The sequence below is a fragment of the Erigeron canadensis genome, chromosome 3, assembly GCF_010389155.1.
Source record: "Erigeron canadensis isolate Cc75 chromosome 3, C_canadensis_v1, whole genome shotgun sequence".
In the NCBI taxonomy this organism is placed as follows: domain Eukaryota; kingdom Viridiplantae; phylum Streptophyta; class Magnoliopsida; order Asterales; family Asteraceae; genus Erigeron; species Erigeron canadensis.
Window position 1 is genome coordinate 24,805,091 of NC_057763.1, and position 27,584 is coordinate 24,832,674.

The 27,584-nt window shown below is 32.7% G+C and overlaps 3 protein-coding genes across 3 annotated transcripts; 2 read left to right on the top strand and 1 right to left on the bottom strand.

The window, feature by feature from the left end:
• The first annotated feature begins 2,053 nt into the window (after positions 1-2,053).
• On the top strand, positions 2,054-8,579 carry LOC122594164 (probable linoleate 9S-lipoxygenase 5). Its single transcript, XM_043766636.1, has 9 exons — positions 2,054-2,348; positions 4,720-5,018; positions 5,637-5,877; positions 5,999-6,340; positions 6,447-6,532; positions 6,700-6,807; positions 6,905-7,209; positions 7,295-7,558; positions 7,648-8,579. The coding sequence occupies exons 1-9, from the start codon at positions 2,186-2,188 to the stop codon at positions 8,399-8,401; spliced, it is 2,562 nt and encodes an 853-aa protein (XP_043622571.1). The 5' UTR covers positions 2,054-2,185; the 3' UTR covers positions 8,402-8,579.
• A 1,151-nt stretch (positions 8,580-9,730) lies between these two features.
• LOC122592930 (protein AUXIN RESPONSE 4) lies at positions 9,731-12,706 on the top strand. Its single transcript, XM_043765263.1, has 2 exons — positions 9,731-10,981; positions 12,225-12,706. Exons 1-2 carry the CDS (start codon positions 9,830-9,832, stop codon positions 12,462-12,464), a joined length of 1,392 nt encoding a protein of 463 aa, XP_043621198.1. The 5' UTR covers positions 9,731-9,829; the 3' UTR covers positions 12,465-12,706.
• Positions 12,707-20,658: 7,952 nt separating this feature from the next.
• On the bottom strand, positions 20,659-27,282 carry LOC122591252 (probable linoleate 9S-lipoxygenase 5). Its single transcript, XM_043763486.1, has 9 exons — positions 27,060-27,282; positions 23,598-23,890; positions 23,254-23,491; positions 22,825-23,166; positions 22,526-22,611; positions 22,285-22,392; positions 21,867-22,171; positions 21,502-21,765; positions 20,659-21,412 (listed from the first exon to the last, which is right to left on the bottom strand). The coding sequence occupies exons 1-9, from the start codon at positions 27,280-27,282 to the stop codon at positions 20,659-20,661; spliced, it is 2,613 nt and encodes an 870-aa protein (XP_043619421.1).
• Between the last annotated feature and the right edge of the window lie 302 nt (positions 27,283-27,584).

Here is a 27,584-nt window from a genome sequence, read left to right on the forward strand (position 1 = left end):
ACTCCTTTTGTTTGAACTTAGAAAAGTAGTCGGTCTTAACTACCACGAGTCATTGTTAATTAATTGCTTATTTAGAAATCAACTACCACTTCTAAAGATGAACAGTCGCTAAGAAATGGTGACATTTTCTGCTCACACCTAACCTAGTCTTTTCTAAAACAAAGACTATCATTTTTGATTATTTTCGTTGCTAATTAAGAGAATATTTAGCACCTATAATTAGTTTGTCAACCATAACAAATAGTCTAGTGACTAAGATGTTTGTTTCATCCTAAGAGATCTCAAGTTCGAGCTATTATTTTTAACAGGAAGGGTAACTTGTATTTAAATTTATCAAATATTGTGGGTTTGAATGAATTTTTCTTTTCAGATGTCCGGACAACATGCATTTCTCATCGAAGAGTAAGAGTTTAAAAATGAGACTTATTATGCGAGGAGGTTCTCTAACATTAACCGGTGAAGACAAACTATGACACACTTACCGATATTCATGAATAACTCACACGTTTAAAAAAATAAAATAGTAATCGCTAAATCATAATAGTTATTGACAACTTTTTTTCTCCATAATGAATATTCACATGCACGCTTTGAAGATTATTATCAAATATTTTAACTTTACTTGGTGTTTACTAAATGAAAACAATTTATAAGAATTAAATTGAAAGTAATGTACTTGTCAAAAAAAAAATGGCAGTGATGAAAATTTTGAGTTTCAAGAATAAACCCCGTCACAATGATACAATGATGAACAAACACAATCAACACATGAGTTTTGGTCATTTTTATAAAGTATTGAGTAATCATAGTTGAAATATCTGAACGACATTCTAGACTATTTTGTTCATTTCACTTATGTATATTGTTAATGTCATCGTTTTTACGATCTTATTATTCTTGAAGACGGAAATTTGTGAGGTTGATTGATCATTTTGTTCCCGAAAATAACATTCGATCTTTGTCGCTCATTGTTAAGAAACCTATCTCAAATAAGTAAGATCGTAGGATGGTATATTAATATGTAATTTCAAAACAATATAACTGGTTAATCTGAGTTAGCTAACTTGTTGTAGCCCTTGTGGGCGGAGATTTTCTCAAGTTGGATCTAACTTGATGGGTTAAGTTAAAACAATCTTAACCATTGACTTAAAATCAAATGTTAAGATTAAAAGATAATCTTTTAATTTGATCTTAACCCTTGGTTTTAATTCAAGTGTCTAAAATTTTTTCAACTTGACTGGTCAAATTATAACTTGAAAAAATCTCATCATCTTGAGTCGTGTCCAATGATCAATCCCACTTTTTTTAAGCCACAAACATGTAAAAAATCAATTATATCTCTATACAATCAACATACCTAATAGCTAATTAGCAAACATGGTATACCAAAAATATCCCTAATAATCAACTTAAAAAATAACTACATTATTACTTTTCATATCAATAACGTACAATGCTTGCCGTCGCGTTCATCACCACCAGTCGCCACCAATACTACCCATTGCCACACCGATGCTACTACGATCATCTTTGTCCCATCGTACAGACATCTATTTATTTAGTTTAAAAGTATTGTAAAAAAAGTAACCCCCAATGTCGTGTCTTCCTCGGGTTTTGGGTTTTAATATAGTCTTCGTCGGTGTATGAGGAAGGTTGAAATGTAGACAACCTTAACCTTATCAGAGATAGATATAGTGCTTTCGGGTTTGTACCAAAAATAGAAAAAGACCTCTAACCTTGATAGGCATGGGGATCAAACCCTTGACTTTTGTATTCAGATGCAAAAACTCCAACCATTGATCTAACCCAATTATTTTAAAAGTAATGATGCTTTGTAATAAATTTTCGTTAATTAAAAAGATATACATAAAAATTAATTAGTTCATTGTATTCAAAAAGTCATGGGCGGAATGGAAGATGCATGTTAGTTTCTCTAATTAAATCATGTAACATCATCATAAATTGCATTTTATCTTTACATAGCGAATAGGGATTGGCAGCCTGCCAACCTCTATATATATGTCACAACATTTTCTTTCCAATTACAAATATAACTCATCTTTTGCTAGCTAGTCGACTCCTATACATCCATCCATAGATATACATATATACAATTATATATACGTACACTTTGTTTTCATCAAGGAAAAAGAGAAATTACCTGTCCCGATTACAAATCGTGGGGATGAAGACGATCACAGGGAGAGTGGTATTGATGAAAAAAAATCAGTTGGATATCAATGACTTGAGTGCCTCGGTTTTAGATCGAGTTCATGAGCTTTTGGGCAAAAATGTTACCATACAACTTATTAGTGCACATCATCGTTCCGCTCATCATCAATCCTCAGGTTCATTTTATTTATGTGAATATATATAATATAATATAATGATATATAAATGTATTGTGTAGAATTTTCTTTCAAATAATACAAACAGTGATCTGTCCGTACTTTAGAACAATAAACATTATTGATATGTACGGTTTTTATTTTTTCCCTAAAAAAGAGTCCTAACATTGATCAGAGATACATTATTACACTTTAATGATGATGATATATTATACGGGTATATAGTTATAGTCAGATAGTATACGAAGTATATCTTTTTAAATTGATCATTTTAATTTTTACATCTATTAATTATCATATGTAAAGATGTATTATTAAGAACATATTAACCATTACCACAACCATATTAATATTACAAATGAATCTCTCAGTCAACTAATATATATATATATATATATATATATATATATTTTTGTCAATAATAATAAAGAACTCTCATGCTTTTTTTGAGCAATATACTGGCTCGGGAATATTGGATTTTTTAAAAGGTAGGAAATCAATTAGAAGGTTCTAGCTAAAAAGAGAAATATATAAACTTGAATAACATTATAATTTCTGTATACATATTAAAATTACGATGAAAAAAATATTAGAAAGGTACGATGTTTAGAAGATTTTTCATGCTAATGCTATAATTACATGTATAATTATTCCTTTTTACATTAACATCTATACTTCATATTAAAAAGAATAGCCCCCATGTTAAAAGTTATATGGAGAAAATATCTAAACTACCCTCCATAAAATAAAAAAAACCTCTCCCCTTTTCATTCGTAGCCGTTCATCCACACATAACTCTCTCTCAATATCTTTCTTTTTTTCTTTTTTTTTTTTCATTTGCACCCCGTTAATGGTATTTGCTGTAAAGCGCGGGTACCATGCTAGTTTTATGTTAATACTTTTAGTATTTTACTTATCAACTTATAGGTTATGGCCGGGTTCAAATTTTATTAGGAATGTAAAATATGAGATGAAAACTGATTTGTACGTCAATTTTTGTTACCCATATAACATTAAACATGCTTTTTAAAGTATGTAATATGTAGTATGGTGTATGACTTAAATAAGGTGGCTAAATTATTGCTTTTCCAAATAAAAGAGTTTCTTAGGCGCATATGATTTCCAAATTGTATATGACAAATACCAAGGGGAAGTTATTGTCTTTTTTATCGCACGCCTATATGTTTTGTTTTCTTAAAAATACATTAGGAGATCAATTTTGTCTCACCAAAATAAGGATCATTACGCCTTAAAAAAAAAAAAGAGATAAGGATCATTACAGGATAGATGTAAGTGTCTTGAAAATTTCCAGGCTATTAGAAGGAGAAAAATCACTTGCCATCATAAATTGGCTTCCCAAAAAGCCGGAATTTAAACCTTATTTATAAGCTTTTAAAATCATATATGAATGCGATAATAGTCATTAACAACAACTAAATTTAGTCACTTACTATTATGCCTTTAGTAAGATTGATAACCTTTAGTAAACTAGATATAACAATTTCCTTTTGTTATACTTTATGTGTATATGTCGATATATGCTAATAATTAAAGTACCAAACACCTAAAAATACTTTCACTATTGACAAAGTATTGTCTTTCAAACCAATTCATCTAGATTGTAGACAAAGTAATAAGCATATTATTCCTTTTGGGACATCCAATAACTTTGGACTGAAAAATAAGTAAACATATCATATCATATGCCTTTATATGTATTTAATGCAAATAACGATTTTTTGATACTACCGATGGTATAATAGAGTGTTTTGCTATACATCTTCCATGAACGTATGACGTATATTGGAACAATGTTCATAAGATGGAAAATATATAAAATAAAGACATATTTGAAAATACTAAAAGTAAAAAGAAAGTCAAAATGGAGAATGTTTTTGCTAAATGGAAATTTTGGCTTTTTGCGGTATTCCGATTGATCCAAATGAAAACAAAACCCAACAAACCAGGCCCAAATGCCCAATACTACTACAAACTCAACAAAAATACACCATGTGTTATCTCTTTGAAATATGCGGATCAGATATCATAACGAGTTCTAGATTATGTTGTCTTAATCGGATTCACGTTAAAGGGTCCCTCCACACTCGAACTCGGGTCTCTCCAAATCCGAACCTTTCCCAGGAAGACTGCCTGGACTATTAACCCAATGACATGTATATAGTGAATTAGTGAATCATTATTGATTTTTAAAGGGAAAATGATTATGACAACTTAATTTAAGGATCATTGGTTATTACATGCATAAAAATTAGTACTACCCCTTGAATTTTTGCATAACAAACTATAAATTTTAATTCAACCAAATAATTTGACTCTAACGTTTACAAGTTTTATATTCGATATCTTACAGAAGGAAATTTGAGAAGCAAGATAGGGAAGCCAGCAATGTTGGAAGATTGGATTACCACTATTACCCCTTTAGCAGATGGAGAATCATCATATAAAGTATCATTTCAATGGGATGAAGAAGATGGTCATATGGAAGTTCCAGGGGCATTCCTTATCCAAAATCATCATCACAGTGAGTTTTACCTCAAGACTCTTACACTTGAAGATGTTCCTGGCCATGGACAAGTTCATTTTGTGTGTAATTCATGGGTTTATCCAGCAAAACACTACAAAAAGGACCGCGTTTTCTTTACTAATAAGGTATATACCATAAACCCTTCCTCGTTAAATTAAAGGTCGCAGTAGTAGGTTTTTCTATACAAAAAGATATGTAACACGACACTTACTAATTCACACAATTGTCCCAATGAGACTTGAACCCATCCCATGACTTTTGGTTGGTTGGCCAACCCACATACCGTTAGACTATAAGTCCTTTGATCGTATTCGTAACTTTCAAAGAGAGTAAAAATATAACTCCCAAAAGTTATTTAAAATATATTTTTGTACTTTGAACTTTTTGAAAATCCATAGTTTTTAGCAAGTGGTCATACAACATGTATATCTTATAGTATATCTAACTTGGTGCTTAGATAAACTATCATAGGACATCTTAATTACAATCTTTATGTGTTACAAACCATATTATTTTATGCTGCCATCTTCAATTTGTAATTTTTTTTTTCTAAGTTTTGCTGTTACAAAAATAAAAATAAAAAATGCACCTAAGTTAATTACTTGTGTAACCTTGAATGATTTGTATGTCTAAAATGGTGATTTTTCTATAATCTGTAAAATTTTAGTTCCTATATCATCTTTAAAAACATAATTATTACATATAATAGCTTCCTTTAAACAATAAGTTTATTTATGTTGCAGGCATACCTTCCAAGTGAGACACCTGAATTTCTACATTCGTATAGGCAGGACGAGATGGAAATATTGCGGGGAGATGGGACAGGGATGCTTCAAGAATGGGACAGGGTCTATGATTATGCTTTCTACAATGATTTGGGAGATCCTGATAAGGATTTGGACGATGCCCGCCCAATTCTTGGAGGGTCTTCAGAGTACCCATATCCTCGTAGGGGTAGAACAGGCAGACCGCCTACCAAATCAGGTAATGACATATTCGTTATGTAATGTGACGTGTATACTAATACTTATATAGTACTAATATGACCACTTGAGATCATGTTCTTGATAAGTAAACTGATGTATTGTTTTGGTTAATGTGATAGATCCTAAAACGGAAAGCAGGCTTCCACTGATCATGAGCTTAAACATATATGTTCCAAGAGATGAGCGGTTTGGGCATTTGAAATTGTCTGATTTTCTAGCTTATGGTCTAAAATCTATTGTTCAGTTTCTTGTACCCGAGTTTCAAGCTCTAAGTGATAGCACCCATGATGAATTCGATTCATTTGAAGATATTATGAAGCTTTATGAAGGAGGATTTAAGCTTCCTGGAGGTCCATTGTTTGATCGCATTCGTGAAAAAGTTCCACTTGAAATACTGAAAACTCTTCTTGAAACAGATAGCTCTGGAGTTACAAAATTCCCCAAACCACAAATCATTAAAGGTAACCCATTCTATTATATGTCCAAAATGCAATGCAGATATACAATGTTCCTTACAAAAAAAAGTTTATTAAGGTATATCAATATTATTTCTTCATTTCTTCACAGAGGACAAGTCTGCTTGGAGGACAGATGAAGAATTTGCAAGAGAAATGCTGGCAGGCGTCAACCCTGTTAAAATCCGTCTTCTAAAAGTAATTGAATTCTTGGTCCTTTTAGTAACATTTGGTATAACGATATAAAATCTGTTTTAAAAAAAGCGGTTTGTAAATAGTTTAGCTACTGAATTTGGTCACAAAAATTTAGTGTTGATGCTCAAATGCTCAATCCGTTGTTCATATATTTCTATAATTTTTTGTAGGAGTTTCCTCCCACAAGCAAGTTGGACGTCAATGTCTATGGAAACCAAAATAGTTCGATACAAGCACACCATGTTGAGAAAAACCTACATGGTTTAAAAGTCAACGAGGTAAAATCATATGCAGATCCAGTCTTGTTATAATAAACATGTATAAAAGCATAGTAAGTTATAAGACAATCATTTTTATCAAATTCTTGCAATGCAGGTATTAAAAGCGAATAAGTTGTTCATACTTGATCATCATGACTCATTGATGCCATACTTGAGGAGAATAAACGCAAGTACAAACAAGATATACGCCTCACGAACTTTGCTAATCCTACAAAATGATGGAACCCTAAAACCATTAGCAATTGAGTTAAGCTTGCCACATCCTGAAGACGATAAGCTTGGTGCGATTAGCAATGTGTACACCCCAGCTGAAAATGGAGTAGAAGGTTCGATCTGGCAGTTAGCAAAAGCGTATGTTGCTGTGAATGATTCTGGGATTCATCAACTCATTAGTCACTGGTACAATATTAACCCAACTCCATACAGTAGACTCTAGAATATACCATTTCTTGCACATGTTTTACATATTGAAGAAACTTCACAGGTTGAGTACGCACGCGGTCGTTGAGCCATTTGTGATTGCTGCAAATAGGCAACTAAGTGTACTCCACCCTGTCTATAAGCTTCTGTATCCACATTTCCGTGATACAATGAATATCAATGCTTTCGCAAGGCAGATCCTGATCAACGGTGGAGGAATCCTTGAGAAAACTGTATTTCCAGGAAGATATTCAATGGAATTGTCTTCGGTATTGTATAAGGATTGGGTTTTCCCTGAACAAGCGCTTCCAATGGATCTTGTCAAGAGGTAAAAAGCAATCTAAGAGGAATTCATCTTAACATACTCAAGTATTAAATCTTATTGTTTTCTTACTTACTAATGGAATTTACATTCAGGGGAATGGCGGTTGAGGACTCAAATTCTCCTCATGGGCTTCGCCTTCTAATTGAGGATTACCCATATGCAGTGGACGGTCTTGAAATCTGGTCTGCGATCAAATCGTGGGTAGAAGATTACTGCAAGTTCTACTACAAGAACGACGACATAGTTCAAAACGACACCGAACTTCAAGCGTGGTGGAAAGAACTACGAGAAGAGGGACATGGGGACAAGAAAGACGAGCCATGGTGGCCCAAAATGGATTCGTGTCAAAATCTAATAGACATTTGCTCGACATTCATATGGGTTGCTTCCGCTCTTCATGCAGCTGTCAACTATGGGCAATACCCTTATGCCGGGTACCTTCCAAACCGTCCAACTCTGAGTCGTAGGTTTATGCCCGAACCAAATACTCCAGAGTATGATGAACTTAAAAAGGATCCAGACAGTGTATTTTTGAAAACGATTACTCCCCAACTACAAACACTTCTTGGAGTTGCATTGATAGAGCTATTGTCAAGGCATTCATCGGATGAGATTTACCTTGGACAAAGAGAGTGTCCCGAGTGGACATTGGATGCAGAACCTTTAAACGCGTTCAAGAAATTTGGGGAGAAGCTGAAAGGGATCGAAGAAAGAATTGTAGCTATGAACAACGACGAAAAGCTAACAAACAGGGTTGGACCAGCAAATGTACCATACACACTACTCTATCCGACTAGCGAAAAAGGACTTACTGGGAAAGGAATTCCTAACAGTACTGCTATGTGATAAATAAAAGAAAGAAATCCACCATTGCAACGCCGAAACATGACTGCACAAAACACATTTACCATTTATTATTTCGATATGATCAACAACATCAGCTGATGGTTGTAAATAGTTGGGAATATATGTATACATCGATAAGAAAATATCTACGTTTGTAATATCACAGTTCGTTCTTTTATTTTCTCTATTCAATTCACTAATTACAAATTATAATATCATGGCAACCGATTGAATTATGGAACATCAGAGTTAAATAACCTACAAATGGTGTCATGCTTGAATATGATTTTAATTGACGAGTATGTATGAATTCTCAACTCTTAAAAACCTATTAAATTTTATTTATTGGATATTTAATTCAGCTTAATATTTAATCTCATTTTTAGGTTGTTTACAATGATTCCTTTTAATTACGTATGACTCACTTTTCTTTCCGAGTACTCTTATTCAGGAATCAGTGATGGTCTATATATAGTATTAGTTAGGAAGCCAAAAGATTTGCCATGCGATATGTCTGTTCAAGAACATGTTCAAAACAGGTCAAAAAATGGGTCGGGTTTTTTCCAGTCGCATCAAAAATCATCCTCTCACGGGACCAGATTTTACGGACCTGCAGTTACACGCATAGGTTCAGAAACGTTTGACCTAGAAACCCGTTTTCTACAACCCCTGCACGTGGGTAGGTACCAAAGTAAAACGTAACAAAAGCTCTTGACATGGCTTGGAGCCTTGCACTTATAACCTAGAGTGAACTAAGTTCCCATACCAATGTGCAAGTGACTTCGACTTCCACCATTTGCACCAAACATATGACTTTAAAATTCGACATCTCATTCACCAGTAACTTAATTTCTATTATAATATATAATAATCATATACTATATTTTTTTTAATAACAAGTTAATAGTTATATTTGTTATCATAAATATAGATATCACTATTATTATTTTCGATACTATTTTACTCGTATAATTTATAGCTTATATATAATTTATTTATAAGTTAACTTGTAACTTAATATTATCAATAATTTAATTATTTATCCATCCATTAATATAATGAAACATGGTTAAAAATTGTAAAACGACATATTTTTCTGATTGAGTGATACCATATCGATATCAATTGTAATGTTAAATTTTGATAAATAATGATACATGTTTGTTACTATTAGGTTATTATTAAAGTTACTAAGTGCATATAATCGAGTATTTTCAGATTTTTTTTTTCCTTATAAAAAATCAATAGTAAAATATTTATAGTAAAAGAATAGTTAACTTTTTAAATTTCCTGTAAACTTTTCCAAACAAATGAGGTCGTTACCTTTTGAAGATCCACTCTCGTTTTCAACTTTCCCAATTTCTTTCCATCTTCAATTTTTGTCATCAAAATTTCAAAACATTTCTTCCATTTACATTTACACCATCAATGGCTACCAAAACAACACAACAACAAATACCAAATTCATCTCCAAAAACCCCCAACAAAAAACCCCCAAATCCTTTCACTTTCTGGTTTTACTTCACTATTTCAGTCTCAATCATAACACCAATATTCATCACATTTTCAACTTTTTCAACACAAAATGACCCCAAAACATGGTTTCTTACATTGCCCACAAATCTTAGAAACCATTATTCAAATGGGAAATACATAAAAGTCCAAACAAGACTTGAAAGTGATTCACTTGATGTGTTCACAATCCAAGATGGACCATCAGATTCACTTCAAAATGTGCTTTTAGTACATGGGTATGCATCAAGTTCTTACCTTTTTACTGATCTTGTAAAAAAATTAGGTAAAAAAGGTATAAAGACTGTTGCTTTGGACTTGCCTGGTTTCGGGTTTTCAGATAAGTATGAAATGGTGACTGAAGAGAAAGTGATTGAGGGTTTTGGGAGGGTTTTAGAGTTGTATAACGAGATTAAAGAAAAGGGCATTTTTTGGGGTTTTGATCAGTTAGTTGAGCAAGGTTATGTGAATTATGATTATGAAGAGAATGAAATTCGGGTGTCGAAAGTAACGAGTTTGAAAGCGGTTGAGTTGGGTTCAGAAGAGATGGGTAGGGTTTTGAGACAAGTGATTAATGCATTAGGTTTAGCTCCTGTTGATTTAGTTCTTCATGATTCGGCGTTTAATTTAGGAGCGAATTGGGTGTCGAAAAATGTTGAGTTTGTAAGAAGTGTGACTCTGATTGATAGTGCATCGAATCAGCCGGCTTTTCCTTTATGGGTTTTGAAAATGCCAGTACTTAGAGAAGTTGCTTTAGGTTTTGGATTTTTGTTTGGGAAGGTTATTGAAAATTGTTGCTCAAAATCGGTTGGGGGTTTTGATGCAGAGGGTCACAGGCTTCTATTGAAGGGTAGAGATGGAAGAAAATCGGCTGTTGGAACGGGGAATAAAATGAATTCTAGTTTCGATATTGCCGAATGGGGTAAACTTGATGGTGTGAAAAATTTGCCAATGCAGGTGATTTGGTCTACTAGTTGGTCGGAAGAATGGATCAAACAGGGACACAAAGTTGCCGCCATGCTTCCTCATGCGACCTTTGTCACACATTCTGGTGGCCGCTGGCCACAGGTGAGGATTTAACTTGTTTCAAATGTTATGCTGTATTTTGACTTTTGTGATTATGATAGTAGTGAAATGTGCTTATATTATTGTTAGAGGTTTGTATTTAATTGTTAAGGGAAGTTAAATTAGATTAGTTGGTAAATCTGTTAACAAACGTTGAAGTAATGCAAGCGCTCCTGTTTTTTTAGAGTTATCGAGGGAATAGGTCACTAGTTTAGAAGAATATATAGTTTTTTGAATGTATAACTTATAGGCTGGAATGACAAGTTAAATGGGTTGGATAATAGGTGAAACCTTGTAAATTTTTGGTACAGTTTTGGAAGGTTGGGTTGACAGAGAATATTTTGTCCAGAATTCATTAGTTTTTTTTCTTTTATAAATAACGGTTTTGTCAAATATTACTACAAAAGCATATCATTCGATAAATCAACTAAGTCTTCAGATTTAGTGCGAAAAACACACTTTGTGCCGCTATGGACTTGTTTGACATGTTCTTCCCGTTTCTTCCATTTCCTCTGACCTAATGTCTTTTACTCGTCTGAGCCAATGAAGCATAAACACTAACAACCCAATTTCAAAGCTAAATTAGTCAAAATTTCTACCTTTACACATAGGGTGTAAGTTAAGTTAATGTGTATAGCATATGCTAATTTTCTTAAATACGTGCCTGATTATCCTCCTAAAAAGTAGATTGTGGCACATGAAGGTATGAGAGCATATGAAAAGGGAATGAGTCTGACGCATGTCATCATCTCCTTGTTAGGAGGATCAATTAGGAATAGATTATAGCAGGATATGGTATTGCTTAATGAATATGGAGTAATATGATGATGCAGTATAAGGATTTACTTTTTAGTGTGGAAACCTAAGATCTATATCGCGAGTTCTGTGTAAAGATGGAACGGATTTGTTTACTTCATATCTAAGCCAAGGTGGCAGCGATTTCTATCTTCCATAATCAAGCCCGTGAGAGTGTTCTTGTAGAACCTTTGTCGATGTTAGTATATATTTTATTTTGGTTGAGCACTAGCAAAAGGAAGCTTTAATGCATACGGCTTTTGTTGATATTTGTGAGGCCAGGTAGCATTCTGCAAAGTGCGAGGTGTTTAACTTATTTTGGATATGACCTTGTTCCCTATATGTATAGTCATATAATGACTGTTGACATCTTTACCAGTACAATTGTATGTGAAAATTAGGTAATATGACATCTTCCTTCATCTGATTATCACATATTTGATGGATGCAGAAGGACACAGCCGATGAGCTTGCTGAAAGCATTCATGAGTTCTTGTCCGGATTACCAAAACCCATGAAAGTCACCAAGACAAAAGAGCCTGTACCAGAGCATATCCGTGAAATGCTTGATGAAGCCCCATCCAATGTTCATCACCATGGTTTTGGTGGTCATGACCATAGCCATGGTCAGGGTCAGGGTCACGATGTTGGATACCCAACTGGCTATGGACTCAGACATGAATTTCGTTGAGAGTTTGAACTACTATAACTATAGGCCTGCAATTATTGTGGAAGTTTCTTTTTTAGGTGGCTGTTGTATAAGAAGTATAATCCTATATTCTAAGTTTTATAGTGTTTACAGATTGTTCAATCTTTTTGTGGAATTAGTAAGAAAGGTGTTGAGTGTTGACAGATTTTAAATTAGGTTCCTGAGTGTTGACAGATTTCGAATTAGGTTCCTGATTGTTGGTAATCCTCTAGGATGTTCTTTAATCTGTTTGGTATGCTAATGTGATCCCTCAAACTATCAAAGCCTACCTATATTTAATATATCCATAATTCGTATTCAGTCAACAGTTTTTCTTTGACTGTTGATATGAGTTGTAGATTTTGGTTGACTTTAGAGCTGTCTGATGAATCTTTTATGAAATATTAGCCATTGATGATAAAATTAACTGCACACGTTCTCCGTTGTCCATCGTCAAGACGTCAACTGTATGTGAGCTTGAAGAGGCTGTTCTTGCGGGTGATGATGCCTTAATGCTATGTGTCAAACAAACCTTATGTCTAAATTGGAAGGTCAAAAATAACTCATCAAGGTAAGCTTAAAGTTCATAAGCTATAACCACATCGCATGAAGTATTGGTTAAATATTACACTAGCTAGAAAGAAAAGTGAACATCCAGCCGCATGAAAATCTAAAATTTCAGGGCATGCAGCTAAATATAACTCTACTACAAAGAACAAACCGATTTAAATGTCATGTTCAATCGAGGTTCCTCTGCTCTCTTATCAAAGGGCGAAACAAAATGAGTAATAACTAGAAAACGGCAGATAATTAAACATTTCCATGACTTGGCACATGCCTACATGACTTGGCTCTTCACCAATCAAATCATCTAACACCGTCTTAACAAAATCATCCGTTATTTCAGTTGACATTTTGAAATTCAAAAACAAATTGACCAAGGTGTTTTTAAAAAAATGGGCAGCCTAATCAACAAACCCAATACTAGCCCAATTCAAGAAAACCAAAAAATTTAGTTCAAAATGGAATCTAAGCCCGACAAACACCTACTGTTAATTCTTAGCCCAACACTCTTTTAGAGCAAACGGAGTGTACGTAATTATGGTGATTTTATGAGTTGATACCGTCGGTAACACCGTCACAGGTATAGATTTTATGGCTCGACGGCATGAACAAAAGGCTGTGAACCCGTTGCCCATAAAATCGGAATAATAGGACCCACATACGAAAATAGACGTTGAGCCATGAATGTGTTTGACCAAAAATAGCCGTTGGCTATCTAAATAAAAAAAAAAACCTTTTCCTATATTTTTTTAATATATATATATATAAGCAGCATGGTTGGATCAGTGGTAAACATCCTTGACTCTGGAGACAGAGGCCATGGGTTCGATCCTCATCCCATGCAAAGGTTGGAGGGTCTTTTCTACCATTTAGGTAGAAACTGGAAGCAGCCTCTCTACTTAGGTAGAGGTAAGGTCTGCCTACATCTTAACCTCCCCCATACACCGTCGAGGTATTGGGGCTCAAAACCCGCGGTAGGCGACACTGAGCAGTTACTTACTTACTTACTTATATATATATATATATATATCTTTATCTTTATATATAATAAAGAATAATTGTCTTCTAAAACTATTTTTAAAAAAAGTATTATGTGGCAAGTCTATATTTTTTTTCAAAAAAGTTTTATCTTATTTATGATGTCATATGTCATATTTAATATTGTAATATATTTAAAGATAAATAGCTAACTTACTAAATGTTTATTTTAAGTTCTTACTTTTTGATTGTGAATTTCTTTTTTATGTTTTGTTAATGCAATACATACTCATACGTATATATTATGTTAGTCAACTTAATATTTCCAAACCAAGTTATAATATATCAATTACAAAAACTACATATAATCTGTTAACCTTTTTATTTTAAAATTTTAGTTAGTACCCGAGTTAAACCCGGAAATATATATTCAAAAATTCACACACCACACACATTAATCTTTCATCAACAAAACATTAACTCCACCATCATGCATCTGCGGATGCAAAAGTACTACTTGGGGGTCCTAAACCCCTACTCAATTTGGCCCAACAATCCTTGGTATACATTTTTAGTATACATTTTAATTAAATATTTGTCTTTACTTTTAAAAGTCAAATGTTATTTCTACTGTAACATGATAATATATGTGGGTTTTATGTAACTTAATGAAACATTATATTTGTGTTTGTATCATTTTTTATTTTATGATAGTATTTTCCCCCTAATTCATTGAAAAGTAATAAAAACCAAATTTAAATAGACGCAACTTATTATAAATCGTCGTCTAACACGTTTGTAATATCACCTATAATACTTAGTGTCCACTCTAAATAATTTTTCTGGATCCGCTACTGGTTGCACCCGGGTTTAAACGAGTGCGTGGATTTTCGACTCTAGTCAAGGGTGTGGCTTAACTGGGTCTAGTTGTGGGTGCGGTTATGTGCCTCAACAAACGATGTCTCAACCACCCTTGTATCGCTTGACACCTCAACCACAGCCGACTCCTCAACCATACAACCCTCAACCGGCTAATTTTTTCACGCCCATTGTATGGGTATAATTATACGGAAGCTCCATGATATGACGTATTTTATGCCCATTTCCCATAGCTTAAAGTGTCATTTAGTAAGGTTTACGAGTCATTTTCGTATACATTTGGTGCGTTTATGGTATTTGTTAGTGTTTCAGGTGGAAAACAGGTACCTAAGCGATATTTTGCAGAAAACGAAGTTCCTGGAGCAAAACAAGTGTTTACGGATGTTTCACGTGGCTCGTAGGTGAAGAATCAAAAGGTCAATGCTGGTCAACCTAAGAGTGCGACGCACTTTCATATGTGCGTCGCCGTTATTTGTGTCGAGGAAATAAGTGCTTCGCACTCCCTCAAATGTGCGACGCACAAATTCAATAGACAACAAGGCCAGTCAACAGAAGTCAAAGTCAAGAAAGTCAACGAGAATGTGCGACACACTTAGTGAAGTGCGACGCACCTGGGCGCCGAATCTGTCCACTTTTCTGCATCATATAAATAGCTGCAAAAACATTCCAAAAGCTATCTTTCACTTTCCAGACGATTTGAAGAGTTTTTTCTAGGGTTTATCTTATTTTTCATCATTTTGGAGGATCAAAGACTCGTTCAGAATCATTTCGTTATTCGTTTTTCAATCCTTTGTATTCGGTAACAATGAATTCTTTCGTTTTGATTTGTTATTTCATATTTAATATGAGTGGCTAATCGCCTTTTCATCCATCTTGATGGAGTGAGACATTATGTAGGGATTGCACAATATTTATTAATTCAAGTGATTTGATTTAACATTTTGTCGTGAACTTAATCTATTAATTCTTTGTAATTCACTTAGTGATTGCGGATAATTTGTATTCATTGCTTAGTGACGACTAGGATTTGGGTATAAGTTATTTTGATTGTTTAGTTAGAAGCAATTGGTTTTATGACGGGTACGGTAGAGGGTAATCAGTATTTGATAAGAATTAACGGGTTGACGGTTGGGTACAATCGATAGACAAAATTGTTATCTGAAATGACCAGTTGTTTAACTAGGGAAGTTATAAAAAGGCATCTCGGGGTACCGGTCTTAATAATGAAACTAGTTTATACAAGAGAGTCGAATAAGTTGTTAACTTGACGGGTACGGAGTTGGCGATTAATTTGAGTCTCGGTCATTTAATCACTAAATTGAATTTGATCTTCATCAAATGTGCAATCCTAACATTCTGTTGAGCGAAATCAAGATGGATGACTTTTAAATTATTGTTTTCAACAACAAACTTCTCTTTCGATTAATCCTTTGGGATTACTAACTTTTCAAACTAACTACTTGCAACGTGGCAACTCGGCCACAAAACCCCCATCTTTTACTTGAATCATTTAATGTTTACAATTGCTTATTTAAGTCCTTGCGAACGATCTCGGCTTACCAGTTTTCACTATACTTCATGCGATCAGGTGCACTGCCTGTGAGTGTGTAGTAACCAGTATTTTCAGTAAATCGTGTTTATAAATTTAAAGCTAGATTTCGCACATCAAATGCATCCCTTATTAATCTTCTAATTTTTTAATATTAATCTAAATTAATTTACACTTTTTGGTTTTCCATCACCAATGTACACTTTAACCCCAATCTAAAATAATTAATTTACACTTTTTGGTTTTCCATCACCAATTTACACTTTAACCTAATTTAAAAATAATTAACTTACACTTTTGATTTTCTATCACCAATTTACACTTTAACCCAATTTTAAAAAAAATAATTTTTGTTGGTTTTTCATTACCAATGTACACTTTTTGGTTTTCCATCACCAATTTACAAATTCACCCAATTTAAAAATAATTAATTTACACTTTTCGGTTATATTGGTAATCTATAATATAACTCACGTACGACAACAAAAAAGAAGAAGCTACAATCAACTACAAAAGGGTTTTTCTTTTTATATACTTTGCACATAATTAATCATTATAATTATTTTTTAACATTGAATTCTTATGTTATCGTTATTATTATTATTTCTTTTAATTTAGTTTGTTGTCCATTATAGGTTCGTTATGGCTTTTTCTTCAACAACAAAAAATATGACCACATTAGTTCATCTTGAAGATCTTAAGCCAACACATATTAACCATCATTTACGACTTCGTGTTGTGCATATATAGACTGTTTGGGAGTGGAACAACCTGAAGAACATTTCTTAATTAAATTATAACCCTTGGATGAAAAAAAATAAATCTCAGCCGTTAGATTGCATTGATGATTTAATTTTCCTTTCTTAGATGTCATTTACGTTTTATTTAATTAAAAAAGTATCTATTAATAATGATTAAATAACAGTACCACAGTCCACATATATATCACTTTATTTACAATGCTTTATTGAGATGTTTTTCAAACTAATTAAAAAATATATATTATTATTTTTTAGATGCATATAGAAAAATTTCGGATTACATGTGTTTGCCTTTAGGTCACAATTGTTATGTTAAGTTTTGACTTATTTTTTTGAATTTTTTTTTAGTATTGAAGCACTAGCTTTTTTCCGCGTAGTATGTGGTAATTAAAACAAAAAAATTATACATGTAAATAGCGAGATTTTTAAAATGCACAAATATAAATGTTAATAAAATAAATTATTAAATATATGTAATAGATAAAACCTTACAAATTCAAATTTAAATAAATGTTATCTTGAAACACTGAAATTATATATTCAATTTCATCTTTTGTAGTCGGTTTTTTTTTTTTTTGTCATCTTTGTTGCCTATTAACACTTCGAGATCTTTTGTGATTTAGATTACAAACCAACAATTGATATTTTGTTAAAAAACAATTGATATTTTGTTCAAAAAATATAAGGACCTTTTTTTTTGTGTAAAGAACTATGTATTTATTTTTTATAAACAATGTAAGGTTCTCACATATTTTACATCATTTAAACAAGATAAATAATTTGTCACAATGATTGAACAATCCCGTAAACACTACACAACATAACATTCGATCATTGTTGGTTACACTCAGGTGCCCGACCACTCCGTTCTTTATTTAACAATCTATTAATTTGCCTAAAAAAGTATAAATTCTCAAACATAAAATTTGAAAACTAAATATATTGATTTGAAGAACAATATTGAAATTTCAAGATAAATAAATGAAAATCAAGGTTAATTAACAATTATCAATTGATAAAGTTAAAGCTAATTAAAAAATTGTTAAATTTATAAAACTATGTAAAAATGGTGACTAACTTTTGTTAATAAGATAAATAATATTTCAAATAAATTTTGAGTCCAAAATAATGACTAATTTAAGAAAAAAAATAAAAAAGTATATACTCGTATTTATTTAGAGACTTATTACGACTTTTTAATATTAAATTTAATTAATATCAAGTATGATATAAGCAAATAATAATTTAGATAAAATCATGGGCCGAGAATAATTTGGTCGGAAAGAAAGAAACCGTCGGAGTGGAGGACTGTCCTGTCCTCTTTAGTGACCTCAAAAAAGGTGGCTCTGCCATTAAGCAGGCCGACATAGAGGGCACTAAATGCCTTAACAAGACAATAACTATATGTTTAACACAAACTGGTCCTCCTTCTAGCAACTCTTGGTCAAGTTGTTTTCATCTACTTATACTTAGCTTCGTGTACCCAAGAGAATCTAAATCAGAGAAAGTACCTAGACTTGGATCCAAATCACAATATCCGGAGATTTATAATCATATTTCAATATACCCTATATATAATTATTAATCATGTTATTTTGAAATTTTGATATGTTCATCTCGCGTATTAAGCGGCAAAATAATCTAGTTTACTTATATACAAAGTTAATATGATTCCCGAATTTTAATTAACCGATCAAAAACTTTGTCACATATGGCCCTTAAAGTAAACTGAGATCACCATATAAATAAATATAAATATACTTATACTTACTATATTACGAGTATATAGCAAATAGCTCCTATCTAACATTTTAAATTTCAACATTTACTCCTCCAAAATACTCCTTCTATTTATATAATACCCCTTCTATTTATTATATATTTACCTAAATACCCCAACATTTAAATTTCGACAAATTTTTAAATTTGAGGGTGGCTTGGGGGCGGAGCCTGTTAGGTAAATCAGCCCATCACCGCTACCGTCATTACATCACTACCCCGCCATCACCGCCGCAACGCGTAAATACCTTTCTCTCGTACAAATCAAACCAAATCACTACTGTTAAATAACACAAGTTTAGCTTAATATTTTTTTTGTTTATATATATGTGGGTGAGTTGAGTTGTTTAAGTATAGGATGAGTGTTTTTCGCATACATGCATATGAATTTGTTGCATTTAAAAACCGTTGAGGTCAAATACGCTAAAATCACTACAAGAAAAAAAGCAAATTTGACAAAAGTTTTTACGGAGGACATAATGTCCTTGCTAAAAGTCTCTAAAAGACAAAAAATCTTAAATGCGTTGAATTTTTACATTTTTAGTTTGACCAATGTTTTCATGAGGACACTCGTTGCTGTAAGTAAAAATTATTTTTATTTACGAAAATTTTTTTGGAGTCAAAGTCAAAAAAAGATAAAACATATTGGACTTTTATTGATCATATTATTAGTGAGGATTGTCCTCGCAATAGATATATTTTATTAATTTTTTAGAAAATGGTGTAAATAAATAATAAGTTTCAAAAATTTCAATTCTCACTAAATATATCAAAAATTTCCGGTTTAATCTTTTGCGAGGACTGTTCTTGCAATAATTTTTTTTCAATTTTTTTTTTCATTTTTCGTATTCTTTTAAAATTACAATTCCCTCAATACGGAAAAAATTTTCGGACAACTTTTTGCGATGACAGTCCTCGCAAAAGGTATTTTCCTTTAATTTTTGATATAACTAATTATTTATACGTATTTTAATTTCCTACCTAAACCTAAACAAAGTAATGTATCTATATGTATAGGTTATTTTAAAATCATTTTTACTTCCTAAATAAAATTTCTTAAAAAAAAAGGTTAACATGTACAATTACATATATTACATATGTATACACATAAAAAGATTTTATAAGCATACAATTGAAATAATGTTATATATTAGATAGGTTAACAAAAAATTAATTGACAAAATGGTTATTTTTCACCACATAAAAAATAATCTAGGCATGTATGTACACATATGCACTATGAGTATGTATACATATCCTCGCTATTGCGACAAAACGAGGACAAACGGACTTTTTGTGAGGATAGTCGTCCTCCCTAAAAGCCATTTTTGTTGTAGTGAATGTATATTTACGTGAAGTTATGTATCTAACTTTAAAACTGCATCAAATCGAAATTTAACAAGTTGGTTAGAAAGATGCATCACCGGCTTAAAAAGTAATTTTAGGCTACTTAAACAAATCAGTATTTCATGCATACAAACTATATTTCTTGCGATTAAAAAGAATTACCCAAAGTCTGCACCTTTCATGTTCTAGGTGTTTGACTGATCAAGTTTCATATATCCATTATATATATCCAATACATTACAACACATATCTGAAAAATAAGAGAAATTATAAAGACATACCACATTGGTCCAAAAAATCTTATACAACAGAACAATATAGTTGAATATATAAAAACAGGTCATATTGACACACTATTAGGTATGCCCCTTCCAGTGAGTCCCTCTTCACTAGATGGCAAGAGCAGGGTGTATGGCACTTGTACTGGCCCAAACCTGTTCTTGAACTTCTTATCATTGTTCCTATTCACTATTATTTCCTCGATTTCTTTCAACTTGTTGCCGAACTTTTGGAATGCTTTCAAAGGTTCTGCATCCATGGTCCACTCGGGGCACTCTCGTTGCCCCAGATAGATCTCATCAGAGGTGTGTCTTGACAATATCTCAATCAATGTAACGCTGAGAAGTGACTGTAGTTGAGGACTAACGGTTTTCAAGAAAAATTTCTTGGGGTCGTCTTTGAGTTCATCATACTCTGGAGTGTCTGGTTCGGGCATAAGCCTACGACTTAAAGTTGGACGATTTGGAGGGTATCCAGCATAAGGGTACTGCCCGAAGTTTACAGCCGCATGAAGGGCAGAAGTCACCCATATGATTATGCAGCAACTGTCAATAACTTCTTGAACCGAACTCATTTTGGGCCACCATGTTTCGTGTTTCAAATCACCATGTCCTTCCTCTCGAAGCTCCTTCCACCATGATTGCAGTTCAACGTCCTTTTGTACCATATCGTCGTTTTTATAATAAAACTTGCAGTAGTCTTCAACCCATGTTTTAATGGCTGACCAAATCTCAAGCCCGTCCACAGCGTATGGGTAGTCCTCAATTACTAGTCGAAGACCATGAGGAGCATTTGAGTCCTCAACTGCCATTCCCCTGTATATATACATATATATTATACGATATACCCATTAATCCATTTTACTAATTAGTAACCAAAATACTTTTGTGGATGAGTTGCATACCTTGAAATAAGGTCTGTTGGAAGAGCCTGGTTTGGGAAAACCCAGTCCTTGTATATCTTAGAACAAATTTCAACTGAATATTTTCCGGTAAAGAAAGTTCTTTCAATAACACCTCCACTACTGATCAAGATATTCCTGGCAGAAGCGTTGATGTTCATTGTATCACGAAAATGTGGATGAAGAAGCTTGTTGATGGGATGGAGTACACTCAGTTGCCTATTTGTTGCTATCACAAAGGGTTCAACAACCGCATGTGTATGCAACCTGTAGATTACGAAAAAGATATTAATGAATAGGGTAATACTATATAAGAAACTGAAATTTGTTAATCGTTGCGTAAAATTATATATAATTTCTTATGGTACCAGTGACTAATGAGTTGATGAACTCCTGTATCGTTCACCGCTACATATGTTTTAGCCAAATGCCATATTTCAGCTTCCACTCCAACTTTTGATGGAGTGCATACTTTGCTAATAGCACCAAGTTTATCATCATCTGGATGAGGTAAGCTTAACTCAATAGCTATTGGTTTTAAAGTTCCATCTTTTTGTAGAATGAGCAAAGTTCGTGTGGCATAAATCTTGCTGGAAGTTGAATTAATCCGCCTCACGTATGGCATCAATGAGTCGTGATGATCCAGTATAAATAGTCTTTTGGCTTTTAGCACCTGCACAGAACATATAGATGATGTTTTGAGTTATAAATATTTAAACATAGTAGATTAAACTAATAAGAACGGATACTACACTTGATTTATGACAATAGGCTGGCTGAGACTACCTCTTGTACATCTAAACCGTCGAGATGTTCTTCAATGTGATGTGATCTGATTGAACTATTTTGGTTACCGTAAACCTTGACATCCAACTTACTTATTGGAGGAAATTCCTACAAAATATGAGATTTAAGCATGTCAACTGACAAAATACATTGGTTACTCTCAATTTGCTTCTTAAGTTAAACAAGTTCACTTAACTTTCTTCTTTTGGATTAATCTAATCCTAAAAAACTAACAACTTACTTGCAAGAGTTGAATCAAAACAGGGTTGACTCCAGCCAGCATCTCTCTTGCAAATTCTTCATCCGTGCTCCAAGCATTTGGGTCGGCTGGTTAAAACATCACAAAAAATGCTTGAATTACAATTCATCGGAACCCAATAGAGTATTATATAATGCATGTATAGGATTGATATAATTGTGTATCCTATAAAAGCATGCTTGATCTATATCAACATGTAACTTGTGTGTACAAATCTTTGTTCAGTTGTTCCCTGCAACCCATTACAAAAGACGTCACAACTGGGACAGCAGAATTAGTACCATTGATGACTTGAGGTGTCGAGTATTTGGAAAGACCCTCGCCATCAGATCGGACAATTTCCTTGAGCACTTGTATTGGGATGTCTGTTAAAATAAAATCAAGGGAAGGGCCCTCAGGAAGCTTGATTCCTCCTTTGTAAAGCTTCATGACATCGTCTAATGAGTCGAATTCATCTAGAGTGGTGTCAGATAGAGCTTCAAACTCCGGCAGAAGTAATTTGAGGACAGATTCTAGTCCATAGGCCAAAAAATCAGATCTTTTTAAGTGTCCAAATCGCTCATCTCTTGGAACATATATCGTAGAACTTTGGATAAATGAAAGCCTGCTCTCATATTTTGGATCTGCCAAAAGCCAAAAATACCTATTAGGATAACTAATTTTAATTTTTGAAATAGATGTCATGATATTTTAAACTTTATCCAAGTGACCTGATTTGGCTGGTGATCGGCCTGTTCTTCCCCTACGTGGATATGGGTACTCAGACGACCCCCCAATAATGGGGCGCTTTTTCTCCTCATCATCCGGATTTGACAAGTCATTGTACACATCATAGTCATAAACCCTGTCCCATTCTTGAAGCATTCCGGTTCCATTTCCTCTCAAGGTTTCCAATTCATCCTCTCTGTAAGGACGTAGTAGTTCAGGCGTCTCACTAGGAAGATATGCCTGTACAATTGTTACATGGAATCTTAAACTTGGGTAACAAGATGTATATGTTAAAATCGAAAGATGTATGAAACTAGACTCTTTTTTTTTTTGTATAAATGGGTACCCGATTAGAGAAAAATATACGATCTTTGGTGTAATTTTTGGCAGGGTAAACCCACGAGTTACAAACAAAATGGACTTCACCATGACCAGGAACATTTTCAAGATTGAGTGTCATAAGGTAAAATTCACTGTGGTGGAAATTTTGGACAATAAAAGCTCCTGGCAGTCCAAATTCTTCATCCCATTCAAATGTGACTTCAAAGGCTGATTCTTCAGCGGTAAGAGGCGCGATTGTGCTGATCCAGTCCTCCAAGATTGCTGGTTTTCCAGCAAGCTTGCCTCTCAACCCTTTTTCTGCATCACAAATTTGAACCCATGAATGTGATCAATGTTTTCCAAGTTTTTATGAAGTCCACTAATTAAAATGTTACACTTCTGTCACTTCCCTTTCAAGTTTATATTAAAATCGTCTAATTCGAAACTTATGTAGTAGTAATCAAAGATCATTGCAAGATAAATGCAGTATGCTAGGCATACGGTGTTTTCTAATTAAACGATAATTAACATCAATAGTTGAGATTACTAGTCATATTTCCTCAACATCAATACCTTGTTAACCCTTTTTTAATTTTTAGAATATATTGATTGATTTTGTTGAAAACTTGGGAAAAAAGAGGTGGGAGAAGTTGTATAGAGGTTGAAAAAAGAAATTATCACATTACATACAAAAATAAAGTAAAGATGGTGTAAAGATAGTGAGAAAAAGTATTTTTCCCCGAAAAAAATGAAGAGTTGAACTTGAAATTCTGGCAAAAAGTATTAATCTGTATAATTTAAAAAAAATAGAAATCCATTGCGTATATAGGCCAATCAAAAGCCACCAGACGCAAAGTATTTATTTATTTATTTTTTAAGTAATTTTCGATTCAGATGTGTTGGAGGCAATTTTAACAAAAGATTTATTGGGCCTCCAACCCCATCCTAATGAAAAATATTTTGAGATCAGAAACCAAGACTCGAATATGAGACCTTAGGAAAAACAGATGCAAATATCTACAAACCAAAACATACGTTCACATTTTAGGCCTTTTAACCTTTATTTGATATTAGGAGAAAAAAAGAATGTGAAAATATTTGGTTAAAACAATATATTCTAAACTCTATTACATATTTGATCAGCATATTTAAATAAAAAAACATATGAAAATATCTAAGTTGTATACCTCCATTATTTGAGTTAAATATTTCAATTTGACAAATGAGAAACTAACATTTTCGTCAATGTCTATCTATATGTCCACATGGAAATACTTTTGTCAAATCTTATATTTTATTTGATTAAAAAAACACATTTGTAATAACTTATATTAAATAACAGTCCCCTTCTATATTGATCATAAATGTTTAATAATTGGTGTATTTAAGTACATTAAACTAACTCTATGTTAATATTTGTATAAAAAATTTCATCAATATATAATTCGCAAAGTCGAGCTCAAATTATTTGTAGCCAATATTAAAATACGAGTACATAAGCTAACACTCAAACAATAATTTGAAAAGTCCAGGTTATTACTCATAGTTCAATGTAAGACTAACTCGATATTGGTTTTAATTAAGCTATTTCTTTGCTAGCTTGACGAGTTGACTATGAAGCTAGTCAATTGTGGTCGATACAACTTTTGTAATTTTTTTTTTTGATTAATTATAGGTGTCTTACTCGCTTTGCGAACAGACTAATCCCAAGAGCTAACTTGTTTTGATGACCATTAGATGACAACACCAATAAAAAAACAAATAAAAATACATGGAATAAAAACAGAGTTATTTTTTAAAAAATGGGCTGGTTTTCCGTTTCTTTTGTAAATATGGGTTTCTTCTGATTTCTTTTCTACAAATGAGCAATTTTGACATTGTGAACCCCGTCAAAACTTGAGACTATGATTTCTTTATTTTTAAAATTCATGTATAACCCTATAGTTTATATATACTAGGGGTTAGGTATTGTAAAACAAGTATTAAAATAAAACAAAAAAGACAAGATCTTGACTCTTAGATCATGATTAAATTGATGCACAAAAATTCACGAAACAAATAATGCACGATAAATTTCAAGATGCACGGTGATCTTCAGTGAAGAAAACCTTATTGTTTTATTTGTTTTACTTTAAAATTTATTATATTTTACCTAAAGCCACCTACATATATACTATTGTTTTTATTGAACAGTTTTATTTTGTATTCAGCTATAATTTAGTTTGCATATTGGTGTTAGGTTTACATATCTGATTAAAAATATAAACATTTATAACGCTTGCATTATTAAATTAATTCAACTAAATCAATGTTAAGCTATTACAACAACTGCGTATACAACTGCTAAGTATAATGTATCTATGTTGAATCCAAGATAATAAACCAAACACCAAGATACAAGCTAAACTATAATTCTATACAAAATAAAACTATTAAATGAAGACAAAAGTATAAAATCTATACAAGTATAGGGATATAAATGAAATCTAAAAATAAACGAATCAGACTTTACAAGTTTTGGTGGGGTCCATTACGTCAAAATTATAAACCCGTACAAAACAAAAACAAACTAACCCATAATTTACAAAAGGAATGCAAAACTAATCCATTTTCGCAAAGAACTCAATAAAAACAAAGGAGTAGGTTTAGGATCAATCAAGTGTCGAATATATTATACGTAATATTGATTATTGAACATGAATGATGGATCATAAGTCTATAATACATGTATTAACAAAAGCATTTAAAGAGTTGACTGTCTTAATTAAATGTATTATTCGCAGTTGGCATATATATTATAATAAACTACTATTTCCTCATGATAATCGAATCTGAGTTGCTCAGGTATCATGAGAATTTGATTTGGATAGTTATTATTTCATAAATTTTGTGGTATGGATTCAAGAAAAAATTAGTGTAATCAATGATCATAAAACTCAGGATAGTAGATAGATCTAGAATAACCACACCAGTCCTGAATACTTATACATCGTTGAGCTAGCTAGCCATTCAAAAATATTTTTGGTATCGGTTTTTTGGTATGGTATGATATGCATGGTCTGGTTTGTGTACTCTTAACTTCTTGCAGTTTTTAATGTTGTTTCATATATTCATATGAATCATATTTTTGATCGAGAGGTTAATTAAAAAAAGTGGTTCACTGTTATGTTTCAATATCATATCATATCAGCATATATTTAATTTTGCCAAAATCAACAAATCTAGCTAATATGTAGTAAAAATATTGATCATCTGAAGTACTCGAGTATGTATTACACCATGCAGGCAATGTCTATAACATATTAATCTGCTCAAAGCCTTAAATGGGCGCGCGCAGTTTCTAAAAGAGTTTGAGCTGATCATGGCGCGGTTGTAGTGTTTGTCTAGACAATAATTATTGTATTTTGTTTTTAGATGTGCAAACATTATATAATTAATTATATTCGTATATATAATTCTGTATGTACGAAAGAGTGGAGTCAAGTACCAGAGGATGATCCACGATCAGCATGAGTGACACTAATGAATTGGATAGAGATATGTTGGCCGAACAACTCATGAGCTCGGTCCAAAACCGACGCCCCCAAGTCATTGAAGTCGAGCACGTTCTTCTTCATCAACACCACTTTCCCTTTGACAATCGTCGTCTTCTTGATCTCATTGTTTTTTCTCAGCAATAAGTTTGCGAACTTACGAAATAACTCATCCATCTGTTAAACTATATATTTGATGCGATCTCTACTTGCTTAATGAGAATGTGAAAGGTGAACTGAAGGTGTATATCTCAATGAAACTGGATTAGTTGATATTTATAGACTTAAATCATGGGCATATGTGTATATATATATGTGTGTGAGTGTAAATTGAAACCATAATTAGTGAACGGCTTCTAAACCAATATTTAATAACCTTAACCATTCGTCATGCATTGTCTATCTGCATATGTCACAAGTTGATATTAATAAACAGTGATTAATTAGTCACAAGCAGATTATTCATCAGTCTAATCCAA

Bases quoted from the DNA above. Each gene is read 5' to 3' on its own strand.
- LOC122592930 (XM_043765263.1), top strand. From the start codon at position 9,830: ATGGCTACCAAAACAACACAACAACAAATACCAAATTCATCTCCAAAA. The intron at 10,982-12,224 runs GTGAGGATTTAA...TGATGGATGCAG, and splicing joins CTGGTGGCCGCTGGCCACAG to AAGGACACAGCCGATGAGCT.
- LOC122591252 (XM_043763486.1), bottom strand. From the start codon at position 27,282: ATGGATGAGTTATTTCGTAAGTTCGCAAACTTATTGCTGAGAAAAAAC. The intron at 23,167-23,253 runs GTCACTTGGATA...GGCTTTTGGCAG, and splicing joins CCGATCACCAGCCAAATCAG to ATCCAAAATATGAGAGCAGG. The intron at 22,612-22,824 runs GTACTAATTCTG...TGTTTTAACCAG, and splicing joins GACACCTCAAGTCATCAATG to CCGACCCAAATGCTTGGAGC.
- LOC122594164 (XM_043766636.1), top strand. From the start codon at position 2,186: ATGAAGACGATCACAGGGAGAGTGGTATTGATGAAAAAAAATCAGTTG. The intron at 5,019-5,636 runs GTATATACCATA...TTTATGTTGCAG, and splicing joins GCGTTTTCTTTACTAATAAG to GCATACCTTCCAAGTGAGAC. The intron at 6,341-6,446 runs GTAACCCATTCT...ATTTCTTCACAG, and splicing joins CAAACCACAAATCATTAAAG to AGGACAAGTCTGCTTGGAGG.